The sequence below is a fragment of the Pygocentrus nattereri genome, chromosome 25, assembly GCF_015220715.1.
Source record: "Pygocentrus nattereri isolate fPygNat1 chromosome 25, fPygNat1.pri, whole genome shotgun sequence".
Taxonomy (NCBI): Eukaryota; Metazoa; Chordata; class Actinopteri; order Characiformes; family Serrasalmidae; genus Pygocentrus; species Pygocentrus nattereri.
The window spans coordinates 25,505,288-25,519,019 of record NC_051235.1 but is presented as its reverse complement, the minus strand read 5'-3'; the positions used below and the strand labels follow the sequence as shown (position 1 = coordinate 25,519,019).

The following is a 13,732-nucleotide window of genomic DNA, read 5'->3' as shown; positions in this document are numbered from 1 at the left end:
TTGCAGAAATGTGAGGGGTGTATTCACTTTTGTGAGATATTGTATAAGTATTTTCCACTATTTTACTGTTATCAACATTACCCCTGTTTTATGTCACCACGACTGTTCCCTGTGTTCCCTGGACTGCTTTTTCTATTTGTGTTTGTAGTCAGGCTACAAATATGAATAATATGTATATTTCTACACTATTAAAAAGAGGGTGCTTCAAGGGTTCTTTAGTAGAGGAAATGGTTCCATGTGAAACTGTGAACACTCAAAGAACCCTTTGCACAATTAAAGAGTTCTTTGCATCGTGACAGTTCTCCTCAGACTGATGGAGAATGTGCTGTAGATGGCTCTATATAGAATCTTTTTGAAGCACCCAAAAGGGTTCTTCTGTTCTTACAAGCATGATACCTTTACAATAGAAGAACCCTTTGGGTGCTATCTAGAACCCTTGTCAGAAAGGTTCTAAATAGAACCACCTATTGCACATTCATGCAGATTTTACAACTACAACTTTTTACAACACTTTCATGAAACAAAGAACAATTTAATCATGCAAAGGGTTCATTGAGCATTCTGGGTTCTATTGGGAACTATTTTCTTTACTAAAGAACCCTTGAAGCACTATCTATTTTTAAAAGTGTGTGTTTAATATAGGCCTACAAGAATGAATGTGTAGATCTTATTCCTTAGAAAGCTATTTAGTGATGCAGGCTTTTCGTGACAGTATCCATTACAGCTTCATACATTTTAACACACAGTCCACGTGCTTTTCACACAACAGTAAGAGTAAGAATAATTATCACATCTTAACAATATGTTTATCACGGTAACAGTTCAAATATGATCGATTGTGCTGCCCTGACCAGTTGGTAAGTTTCAGAAATGGTCTGTTCTACATCACTTTGTTTACATTTCAACTATTGAATCATGCAGAATATTTTCAAAACACGACTTAAAAATGAATTTCTCCTTAAGCCTAAAGTTTGCAGTAGAACAGCTAGAGATTGTGCTGTAAGGAGAATACTGAGATGCTGGGAGACTGCTGAACTCTCGGCCCTCTCTCTTCGGGTGTGGAAGTTAATGATCCCGAGAGTACGGAGGGCATTCCTGACCTCGGCTCCTCTACCCTCGGGGCCTCACGGTCGTGGCAGGTCTGGCTGAGCTATTTGTTGTTATTAATGGTGGATCTGTGACCCAGGGCCAAAGCGGCATTGTTAAGTAAGGCTAAGGAGTCCACATTCTCTCACCTCTGTCTAATAGGCTCTCACTGGGGGGTTTTGGGGGCAATGTATGTGAGTGGGTGGTTGTCACTGACTTACACTATTTGTTTTATCTGTCTCTAGGAAACTGTCTCTGTGCCAGTCGTTCACCCTTGTTACCCTGTTGGTGTCCCCAGTTTGCCTGTCCTCTCTGCACGTAAGACAACACCTGTCCCCTTTTTTCCCTCCCAGACTCTCCTCATTAAGAAAGCCTATCGGCTTTGCCATGCCTGAATGGCACAGTTTGATACTGAACAACAACTCTGCACCATGTCAGCACAGTTTGTCCTCAGGCTGCACAATTACCCTGAATTAATTTTAGTCCATATTACATCTAGAGTCCCGTCACACTCAAAATAATTGGGACCTGCATTTAAAAAAAAAAAAAAGCTGAATAGAAATGCCCACATCCTCTGCCAGGCTATTTTATAATGACATTTGAAAGCTGAGCTGACACGATTGTTTGCATAGTGCTGAGTGTGGTAATAGTATATTCTGATTGGCATGTTTCCTTGTCACAGCTCACTTTAACTGTAGCACTGTGTCTCATCAATGCTTCATTGCCATCTTTCAGCACCGTTTGTGTAGCTGTCAGGGACGGGGAACGGCTCTCTCTGATTGTTAATCTAACCTACCAGAGTTAAAAAGAGAACAGCTCTTCCTCACCTTCCCTTTCCGAGCTTCAATGGCAGCTGTAGAAGGGGTTATATGTAGAGGTTATAATTTACTGCTCCCCTATTAGTGTCCTCTGGCCCCTACAGTCATTTTCCACTCTCTGCTCATGAAGCAGAATCACTGCCATTCCACAAAACTGACTGATACGCTTCTCGTTTAGATATAGTCACAGTCAAGTTGCCATAAATACATTAACAAACACATACAGTAGCTCTTGATAACACTTGCCAAATGTCCAGTGATCTATGGATTAAATTGTAGTTTATCGCTCTGAGGCTGAGTTGTTGTTTCTCCTAGGTGCTTCCATTTCACAACAATAGCACTTACAGTTAACAGGAGCAGATCTAGCAGGATATAAACTTCACAAATTGGATTTGCAAATGACATCCTTTGACAGTGCCACATTTAGTTGTGTAGTGGTTAACAACTCTGCCTTCTACACTGTAGACTGGGGTTCAATCCCCACCTGGGCAAACACCCTACACTATACCAATAAGAATCCTTGGGCAAGACTCCTAACACCACCTTGGCCTACCTATGTAAAAATGATCAAATTGTAAGTTGCTCTGGATAAGAGTGTCAGCCAAAATGCCATAAATGGTTAAAGTCACTGAGCTCTTCACTATGACCCAGTCTGCTGCCAGTGTTTGTCTATAGAGATTGCATTGCAGTGTTGGATTGTATACACCTGTTAGCAATGGGTGTGAAGTACCTGAACTCAAAAATTAGAACTGTTCACATACCTTTGGTCAAGCAGAAATACACTTACATAATGAAAGGGAAAGTCAGTTGAAAAGTAAAAAAAAAAAAAAAGATTAAAAATCATTAAAAGCTACAGAGGAAATGAGACTCCTAACAAGAGTGCAAGACCTGGTAAACACCAACACCATCCCCATCATCCCCAAACACTTACAGCTTTCATCTTTCAGAGAGGAGAAAACCAAGCTGCTTCAGATCTGAAAACATCCACAGGTGTTTCTGTCCATCCTTCCACTGTGAGAACACGACTCAGAACTATGGGTCTGAAAGGATGTGTAGCTGCCAAGAAGACCTCACTGAAAAAAGAAATGAACAGCAATGTTACACTAGAAGTTTGAAACTGGACATCTGAGATATGGAGTAAGGTTTTAGGTACTGCTAAATTTGTAACTGAGATGACTTGGAGGGTTAGGAGCAGAAAATGCAACTTCTAAGACTGAACTTTGAAAAATGTCCCTACAGATTTCTTTAAAAAAGATTTCTTTAAAAGCAGAAAGTCTTTCGAAAAGTGTGGAGGCTATAGTCACGACAAACGGTGAACAAACTAAACACTGACAGTTATATATTTAGTTGTTGAGGCTTCTGTATATGCTTCTGATAAATATTTTTCCTATATGAAATAAATAACTTGTACACAATAGCCATTTTGATTGGAAATTAAATTAATGAAGGTTGGTCTTTGCACAGTACCATAAAGCCGAATTGATCACATGTAAAGGTATAAAATGATCAAATGAATTTCAAATAACAGGAATTCCAACAGTTGCATATACGTACATATTCCAGTCTTTATAGAACTTGGACAGTATGTTTTAAATGAGTACTGAGTCAGTACAGTGCACTTTGAATGACATGTTTGAGTTTCATGTTGTGATAACTATATGCACACAGTTTATTGCCCAGCCCTAAGGCATGCTCTATAACGTGACACCTTATTCACACCCAAATTCCTTTGTAACACACGTATTCCTAAGTCAACAGTCTCCTGTGCATTGTCTCTGGGAGAAAACTGACCTTCTGAAGGTTAAAGGTCGATTTCGTTAATCCAGCTTGCTCACTGGCCCCATGGAGGATTATTATCAACACTAATTTGAGTCTTTTACGCTGTAATGAGGCCAGTTTCAAGGCACTCTGTGATAGAAAGCAGCCGTAAATCTCTGGGGTGGTGATGGCAGAGCAGTCACGCCATCTTAAGACCTACGTGCTCCTAGCCACTCATTATCAGGGTGCTGTTCTGCACAGATTAAGAGACTAGCTAAGGTCAAGACCTTTGGAACTCGCTCCACTTATCTTCATCTCCTTTGACGGAAAGATATTTTGACTCCACCCAGCTTTGGCTGGTCATAGACGTATTCAGCAGTGTGTACTTGGAGGAACCGGTGAGAGAGTCACCATGAAAGACTGAAAGATGAGTCAGAGCAGGGAAGCTGAAACACAGCTTTAGGGTTAGAGGTTTGAGACTCATATTCAATGTAGTGTTTGTTTTGCTAAATGGTTCGTATTGTTGCACTGTGTTTACATTCCTCACATGTTCCTGAATGTTCTTCAGATTAGATTTATATGAGACACACCACGTTGGCCGTTTTATTTTTAGCATGAAAACAACTGCTAGGGTTGGTTTAATTGACAGACATAGCAGGGTGTGCACTCTTGGCTTTCACGCCTTCCTCGCTGTGAGGGAATGAGGGTGGCCCTCAGGGACCTGATGAAAGCTGCTGCCTCTCCTTGCTCTCTAGCTGCCGGTTTGTCTCGGATCACAGCCAGCGACAGATCTAAGAACAGCGCAGTAATGTTATCCCGCAGGACGATTAGTCCCCTTCTCCAGAGCGCTGATAGCAATACTGCATGTCTAATGGAGGATGACAGGGAAACCTCTGTGTTAGCGAACTAATGTGGCTTCCTCTGCTCAGCGCTGAGGGAATACACAAATGCTTCTACAAATGTCAGAGGCAGTCTAGCACTGCCAATGAACAGGAAATGTTTGGGTTCCACCTGATATCAAGTATCCTGAATGCAAGGGTTTGTGAGTACAGTGCGTGTCTGGTTGAACTGTCATGGTGCCTTTCAAGCCCTAAAAGGGAATAAAACATTTAAAACTTGTAATAAAATTGCAGTGGTCGGTAGTCTGGTGGTGGGAGGGATGAACTAGCAACCTAGGTCAAATCCCGGCACGGAGTGGGCCCTTGGGCATGGCACTTAAAGGGGAATTCCGAACTCTCTGCGTAATCCATTCTTTGAGATGTAAACATAGTCAATCAGAGTGGTTTTATGTGAAATTGTTCATTGTCGAGACCAGAGTTGGCATCAATGTCTGCAACAAAATTAAAGCTATTTTATGACCAGTGAACCTACATGTGAACAATGAATCTTTAAACATAATGTTGAAGACGGTCAAATATAGGCAAACCAGGCAAAAATACATTTTCTATTTTATGTTACAGCACCCCACATTTACCCACCCCCACCACAAATTAATATAAAAAAAGTTTAGGCCAAAATCAAATAAAAAAAGTCATAGTGACATTCGACATTCAAATTAATTCAATGTAATCACTTTCTGTGAGCAATTCTGACTCTGCATTTCTCTCGAATTAAGCATTTCACATTAAAACACTTTGAAGGATATTATTTACATTGTAATGATTAATTATGTATACATTTTGAAAAATTGCTGGAATTTCCCTTTACCTCTCGACTGTGCCCAGATCATGCTGCTCTGCTGGTGATGCTGCGCTGCTTCCAGGCTGGGCATAGTTATGCAGCAAAATGACACATTTTCATTGTAGGATCAACAAATTATGACATATAACATAATAGAGTATGACACTATAAAATGCATGGTTTATGTACTAAAATACTGGATAAGCAACGTTTGACGTCATTGTAAGATTGTTAGTATACACACATATGACAACATGCATCCGTTGAATTCTGTATGGTTATTTATAAACTATTGGAATAATCATTGTTCATGGAATATTCTATTACTTGGCAACCCAGCCTACTAGTAATGAGCTACATTACTTAGTGTAAGGACAGTTGATAGCATTATTGCAATTTTTTATAATAATACATCTTCTTGTTTTTTTATTTAACTTTTTATTACTTTTCACAATTATTAATAAAGTTGTATGCAAAAGCCTGGGCACCCCAGTGAATCAGTGTTTTGCTGGCTTTCTAAGTGAAAATAAGATTTTAATGCTCAATCACTGTTTTTTTGATGAATTTAACATATTGGGGGGGTCGGGATAAAATAAACATTGTGGCCCATGCAAAGGTTATGACACATTTGTCATATAATGGTGGTTGGTTAGTGTAGTGGATAACACCTCTGCCTTCTACGCTGTAGACTGGGGTTCAATCCCCACCTGGGTAAACACCCTACACTATACCAATAAGAGTCCTTGGGCAAGACTCCTAACACCACCTTCGCCTACCTGTATAAACTGATCAAATTGTAAGTCGCTCTGGATAAGAGCGTCTGCTAAATGCCGTAAATGTAAAAATGTAAATATGATAAACATTAAAAGACATATTTAATGTTTTTTCCCCAATATGTTAAAGAAACTCAAACAATTGCAGAAATATGCTATTTTTAATTCTGCTCCCTGAAGAGGATGCAGTGACTTATTTTCACTTAGAAGATCAACAGAATAGAACATGTTAATTGTCTGGGGGTGTTCAAACTCTTTTACAACTTTGCATGCGTAACAAAGCAGTAAGCCATGCAGAGAATCTCTTGGTTCTTGGTTAAATTAGAGGAGGTTACTGCTGTTATGAAATAGGTGTTAGCTGAACTGTTTTGCATGTTTAATTAGTGCCATGTCTTATCTAAATTGTCCCTTGTGCTTCCATTTTCCAGTCAGCCAGAGAGGTTGATGGGCTAGTTGTTGGTCGTTCATCTCGGGTACCGCGGCAGCTATTCTATCAGAACGAGTGGGCTCCGTGGAGTAGCTGGTCTGAGTGTTCCCGCTCCTGTGGAGGAGGGGCTTCCATCCGCAGACGCACCTGCATTGTCAGGTAAAGTGCAGAATGAATGGCAGGCCTCTTCACTTCACGGGTGCTTTTCCTTTCGGTTTGTTTCAAATGTGTGCATTATTTCTACTTTTCCATCACAATTGTTTGATCTGACATCATCACAGTTATTGCCAAGACTAAGAAAATTGACAAAATGGTCAAATATGTTGTATATTTTACTCATGTAACAGTGATACATGTTTGAATTAAGTAAGTAGTGTATTACGTTTTTCAGTGATGGCACAGCCTACATACCGGATCTGTGTGACGTTACAAGAGTTTACTGTTGACACGAATGTGTGCGTGTGCAGATGTGTCTAAGGACAGAGGTTGCAGTGTTCAATAGTACTTATTTGTGTTTGATCTTTATTCTGATCATCTAAAGCCACGTTTTTTGATGTGTTTCAGGAATCCAGTTGGAGGGCCGTGTTTAGGTGATCCAAGACAATATAAAATCTGCAATAACGAGGTACATCAAACCAAACAATTCTTACACCAGCTCAGGGAATGATTATGCTAATGTGGCCTGTATGCACATCAGTTACTCAATGTAAATAAACAGGGCCAGAAGAAAAACAGCATACATCATACATCAAGCATCAAACATACATCCAAACAACAAATATCAGCAAAGACAAGGGGCAAACACAGGGCTTAAATAATCACACGGATGATGAGGGACAGGTAGGAAACAGGTGAAACGAATCAGGGGTGGAGTCACTAAACAAGGGGGCTGGACCAAAAAAACAAAACAAAACATGTGGACTATCAAAAGGTAAACAAAAAGCACATGGGGAGTGGGGGGTGGGAGGAGCCAAGCGTGACAATAATGTTGGAACACTCATCTTTTAGGACTCCTAATAAAGCTGAAATATTTACCCCACTTGTGCCTGTACACATCTAACTGTATAATAATTCTAAGATTAATAACAGAATAATAAGCCTAAGATTGAATAGACTAATGTATTTCAGGTTTTGATATTTTTTTACATTTCAGTTGGAAAATTATGACAAACCGTTATAAAGTTTCTCTGTATAAACAGGGTCATATTGCTAGATGAGAGTGTGTGTGGTACTCTTTACACAGGAGAGTATCAGCAAGGCGGTCCTGTATTAATCATGCAGAGACTGTAGATAAAGCAGAGCTGAGGTAATGCCTGAGCAAGTACCGACAGGCTGTGCATGTGTGCGTGTGTCCTGGCTTACATACAGCTCTGTGTCTTCTCACTCAGGATTGTCCACCTGGGTCCACAGAGTTCAGAGAACTGCAATGCAAAGCTTTCGACGACAAACAACTGGTTGCTGGCAGCAGTTATAGGTGGACTACCTTTCATGGAGGTCAGTGAGTCATGATGTAGATGTAGGTCTGTCACATGAGACATTTTCACTTCAAGCTTTACTTAATGCTTTTTTATGTGAAGTTTTTCTTGTTAAAAATGAAAAGACTTGGTGTCCTCGCACTACTTTGTGTCACCTAGTAGTACTGAAAAAGTTTATTCAAAGCTGGGGTCAGGACAACAACAGCACAGATATGCGTGACAGTGTATTGACAGCGTAGTGGATCAGTATTATGCAGCACGTGGAAAATGGAAGATTCCATTCCAGGCAGGAATGCCGTACCCATGTCAATAAAAGCCCTAAGGCTAGACTCCTAACTCTGCATTTTCCTACATTTACAAGTTAAATATCGCCATTGTACAAAAAAATAAAATGAGAAGCAGGAGAATCTAAAACATGTTTTTAATTTTAATGTAAGTTAATGTAACTGGATTTTATTCCAAATAATGTTGGAATTTCCAACATTTATATATATATATATATATATGTGTGTGTGTATGCAAGGGGATGGCAACATGTGGCTCTTTTACTGCCCTGTTGCAGCTCCACAGCAGAATTAGATTTGTAGGTAAAAATAAAATAATCCTCCTTTGCAGTAAAATAAAGATCTGATGGTCATTCAACACAGTTTAACCGTAAATGGTCTTAAACGCTGGAGTGAATGTATATTGGCTAATTCGTCCTTTAACTCTGAAGGTTGGCGGACAGACTGTTGGTCACCATAGCTATGCAGACAACAGTCTCACCTAGCTAGTAGCTAACTAAAAAAAGCCAAAGAGAGAGATTTAAGATAAACATTGACAATTCAAAGATGAACTGACTTATTTGCACTTATAAGCACTCCAGCTCGTTTCCTGATCATAATCTACAACAAGAAACTCCACCTTAAATGTTCCCTCAGACACCATTTAAGATGGAGCGGGAAAATCTGAACAAGAAGCTGGTGAAATGTAACGTTGAGAGACAGTTTACAAGAAACTCTTCTACTTTTGCGGAAAAGTTTATTGTTGGAGATGCGAGAACAGCAGTTATAGCTGAGCTGAAGCTTAAAACAGGCCAAAGTAAATCTGCATTGTTATCCTATACTAGTACATGAGCACATACTCTCTAACCACCTCCACTCTGCCTGCAACTGATTTGCCTGATTTTTTTTATCTTATTTTCATTATTTTATTATTTATGTATTTATTATTCTTATTTTAATTATGATTATATTATTATTTGTCATTATAATCATTTTTTGTTAATTTTTGATTTTTATTTCTCCTCTTATTTTATTTTGATTTGATCTGATTTTATTAACCTTTACATTTTAGCTGTTTTAATTTTTGTTTTATATTTTTTATTGTATTTTTATGTACTTTTATTATTAATGTTTTACTTTTTAATACTTACCTGATTTGAGTCTTTTTCATTTATTAAATTAACTTTTATTATTTGATATGTTTTTTATACATCATCAGTCCCTTGCTCTGTATCTACTCGGCAACACTGTAAATGAGGGCCACCCTCAGTGTTCTCCAAGATTAAATAAATGTTGATTGATTGATTGATAATGAGACATATTTATAGCCAAGATGGTAAGACGGCATAAAATGTTGTGGCTTCCGAGGTGGTTTGATTTTTCTTGAAAGGACAAAATGTCTTTTGATAACATTTGGGTTGCTGACCCCTGATATAGATAGCAAAAAACAGCTAAGCAGATATCAACAGCAAAATCATCAAAGAATAAGAATATATCAAACTTCAGTCATCTTTATATAAAACGATAAGAGGAATCCATAGTAAGTGCCTACTGGTTTGTTTGCACACTCGCTCAGAAAATACTGCAGTGCATTCAACAATAAAGGCAGCATAAAGCTCATTTTATACAGCGATGGAAAGCACAGTAGCACACAAAAAGCTCCAATTCTACATGCAGATCCATTTCACTATGACCAACATGCACGTGGCCCGACTGCTCTGGTGTTTTAATAAATTAAATTAGACAAAGTCTCCAAATGCATTTCTAGCAAGAGATTAGCTTTGATTGGGTTTCTGACTGATGCATTTTACCATCTCTGTTTTTCTTCACATCCTCCTGTCCCAGGCTCTAACCCATGTGAACTCAGCTGCCTGGCCTTGGGCTACAATTTCTACTACAATTTTGGGCGAGTCCTGGATGGCACACCCTGCCAAACGGAGCCTGGAGCCATCTGTGTGAATGGCAAATGCCTGGTGAGTGACTAGGCTGCAAGAAAAATGCCCAAGCAGCACGTTTTGTTTCATCCCTTTTTACCTCTCTCCACGCTTTGCTCTCCTTGTTAATGATGTGCAGGTGTTAAAGTATTGGCCTATTTGACAGTGAGTGTTCACAAAAGGCCCAGGTCGTCATGTAACGCAGAGTTTAGCTTATCAGACTTGACTTGGCCCTTCACATGCTATTAAACAACACAGCGTTACAGAACCGCAGAACCTTCAGCTGGAGAAAGCAGAATATCGGCCCCCCGCGCACCTACTCACCCGCTAAATTGCCCCACCACCTCCCATGTGGAGAACATTTCTCCCTCGAACCTTTCACCCATCATGCTCAGGCACTTTGGAGGTTTTCTCATACCAAAGTGCAGCCAAGTGTTTGAAGTTTTCAGTTTTCTTCTGTGCTCAACGTCATCAGATTTACCACCAAATTTTATTTACTATTTATTTACACTATTAACATTTTGTCATAATATTTCATAACCACAGCGACTATTTCTAAACGCACATACATGCACATTGAGGTGAATTCACGCTGCAGCCCATCTGCAGTCAGCCCGCCTGTTTTATATCAATGTAAATACCTGCAGGCTTTCCCAGTTACCCCACACTATCAGGTGGACATGCTCTACTGCAGCTGACTTGAGGTCATCCACATGACCCTGCTGATGGCTCATGGTGATGTGTCTTTTGTCCATTCTTAAAGCGTGAGATGACCTTGGTGTCTTCTCTTTGACAGAATTGTCAGAGAGGTCAGGCCTGAGTGCTGAAAGACATGTATGGTAGCCCTGTGTTTGTGGAAACTCTTTGAGTTTAGAAGCACAAAGCTGTGTGCTGTCTCATCTCCTTCCTTTTTTGTCCTGGAAAATTGGGAGGATTTCATATGAACAGGCAGCTGCTATAAAATTGGCATGGACCAAGTCCGCTTTTTTAAGCATCAGCCTCGTTGGATAGGCCATGTTGTGGTCTGTAAAGTGGTGTGTGGTGATATCCTGCTGCTATTTGGTTTCTAATCCCTGTGTTTTGTTTGTGTGTCTGTACGTCTGTGTAGAAACCAGGCTGTGACCTGATCTTTGGCTCGGAGCAGCAGGAGGACGCCTGCATGGTATGCGGAGGACAGAACACCACCTGCCTCCATCACCACAGTGTCTACCAAAGCAACGGCCAGGAGCTCGGTCAGTACTGCTGGCTCCAACAACACGTTCACAGGCACATCAGCACAGCTGGACACAGCTGCTGTAGAGACTGCAACTTTTAATCTCTTAAAGGGGCATTTCAGTCCAATAATGCTAACGTCACTAACTTTGAATAAATATGAACAACTAAGTTAACATTATGCAAATAACATCATGCTAATTGGTGGATACTCGCTTCCTTTCATTTTTAGCTGTGTTTGCCCTATTTATTTAAAATTTTAACCACCAATTCAGATTTTTTTACAGTGGTGGTGATAGGAGCCAGGGGTCACATTGTCAAATGTAATCTTTTTTTATTTACCATCCAAAATGACAAGTGAACCTACACGGTTAGAAATAACGGTTCTGTGCAGGTGCATTTTTCATTTATTAAGGTGTAAACAATGAGGGTAAAACAGTGGTTTTAAGGTTCAATTGTGAACCATAAATAAGTTTTTCCAGGTGAAAATGATGTATTTTTACCTTTTTATGACTTAATGTTTTAAAACAGAACAATAAAATAAAAAGCCAGGAGACGAGACGGGGGGTGTGAGGTCAGTACAGCTTAGAAAACATCATTTCATTAGATTATGGTTCAGTTATGTTCCCTGGCCTGAGATGTCCCCGTGAGTGAACCAGTCCAGTGACAAGAGGAGTACTGCCCCACTGACAGTTTCGTACCTTTAGTTAAAAATAAATATCACTATATATCACTACACTCTACATGTACCCCTCCACCATGGATGTTTCAGGCCAAAACGTGACCTCAAAACTGTCAAAAGACAACATGCCTCATTTACCATGCGTTCTTAAGAAGGAATGTCTTCTTTTGACAAAGATTCCGACATTCACTAGTGTTTTCTTATTTTGGATTTGTTCTTAGGTAAGAACAGAATCTAAACGCATTCAAGAGCACAAAGTGAACAATTCTGTGGTTTAAGAACACGTCATGAATCTGACGTAGATTTTATTCTTACGACCGTTCTTAACACATTTAAGAAAAAAGATATTGGTGAATGAGGCCCAATGTTTATGCTGGTAACAGATCTAGCATTGCTATCTTGGATTGGCTTGACAAATTTGTGGGTGGGCCAAACCTTGAATTTCACTCTTGTTGGCAGATGGTTGCTGTTGTTACTACAAAGCAGTAGTAATGATTAGCCATTGACCTCAGAACAGGAATAAACTGAAACATAAAATTTGAAACTTAAAATAGGAAAAATGTCACTTTGCACAAGGAAGCAATAATGTCCAGTATAATTTTTAATACACTCATATGCCCTCTCTACTATTCTGCCATGATGCCTTCAGATTTACTGAGCTACTACTTACAGTCTTTGAATGAGCCGTGTTCATAAGCTTGCTGTCCGTATGTGCTGGTGTTGGTGATTGTCTTGGAAGCATTACAAATTTTTTCCTGTGATGAGCTGTTGTTTTATTCTAGGGTCAAGCTGAATTTTGAGTATGTCACATATTTCTTTAGTATATTTATCTAAATATTGAAATTTAATATTGATTTGATCAGTCGTTTTGGGTTCAGGGTTAACTGAAGCCCTAATCTTAGTACACAAAATAGGTGGGCCCACTCACACTGTGGCCACTGGTCTCAGGCATAAGGCAACATATTCAAACCACTTAATTAAACACCCTTCAGTGAAGGAGATTTTAGAGGCATTAAAAACTTTGTACATTGGGCTTTTTTACAGAGACTTTCTATCTTTTTCTCTTAAAATCTGCAGGTCACAAATTCGTATTACAAAACTAAATCTTATCTTAATTTTAAAATCTTATCTTACAGCATCTTTTCTTTTCTCAAGTTAGTTTCTCGATTGAAGTTGACGCTAACGTTATTCCTCACCAGTCACCATCTTTGGAATATTTTATCTAGTGATTTTTTTCGTTTTTATAAAACATTAATATCTGAAGATAATAAGTGGGGACAGTGGGGACAGTGGGGACAGTGAAGATAGTAGGGACAGTGGAGACGGTGTGTCCTTAAAAATGTTGTTTAAAAAAAGTCAAGTCAAAGCACGGTTTTCAGTGTAGATAAATGTAGTGCCACTATGCTTTTTATAGTGGAATGTGCAATAGAAACAGATGATTAAACATAACATGCTCTGGGGTTTATCTTAAATTTTCTAAATATTTAGGATATTTTGGCAGCTTAGGATGTTTCTGTAATACCGTGTTCTTATCTGGAAATAAGATAAGATTATAAACTTAAGAAGCGTTGTTCTGTAATGGCTTTTGTCCTAAGTTCAGTCTTAACTGAAGGAACCATGACAA

The 13,732-nt window shown here is 39.2% G+C and overlaps 1 protein-coding gene across 3 annotated transcripts in view; it reads left to right on the top strand.

Annotated features, from left to right (window-relative positions):
* Positions 1–13,732, top strand: part of adamtsl5 (ADAMTS like 5) — a 36,606-nt gene that overhangs the window by 9,855 nt on the left and 13,019 nt on the right. For all 3 annotated transcript variants that reach the window (XM_017711613.2, XM_017711612.2, XM_017711614.2), the window contains exons 3-8: positions 1,332–1,404; positions 6,544–6,701; positions 7,107–7,167; positions 7,931–8,036; positions 10,126–10,253; positions 11,323–11,446. In XM_017711613.2, coding sequence (XP_017567102.1) covers positions 1,332–1,404; positions 6,544–6,701; positions 7,107–7,167; positions 7,931–8,036; positions 10,126–10,253; positions 11,323–11,446 — 650 coding nt within the window. The remainder of the gene's footprint in view (positions 1–1,331; positions 1,405–6,543; positions 6,702–7,106; positions 7,168–7,930; positions 8,037–10,125; positions 10,254–11,322; positions 11,447–13,732) is intronic.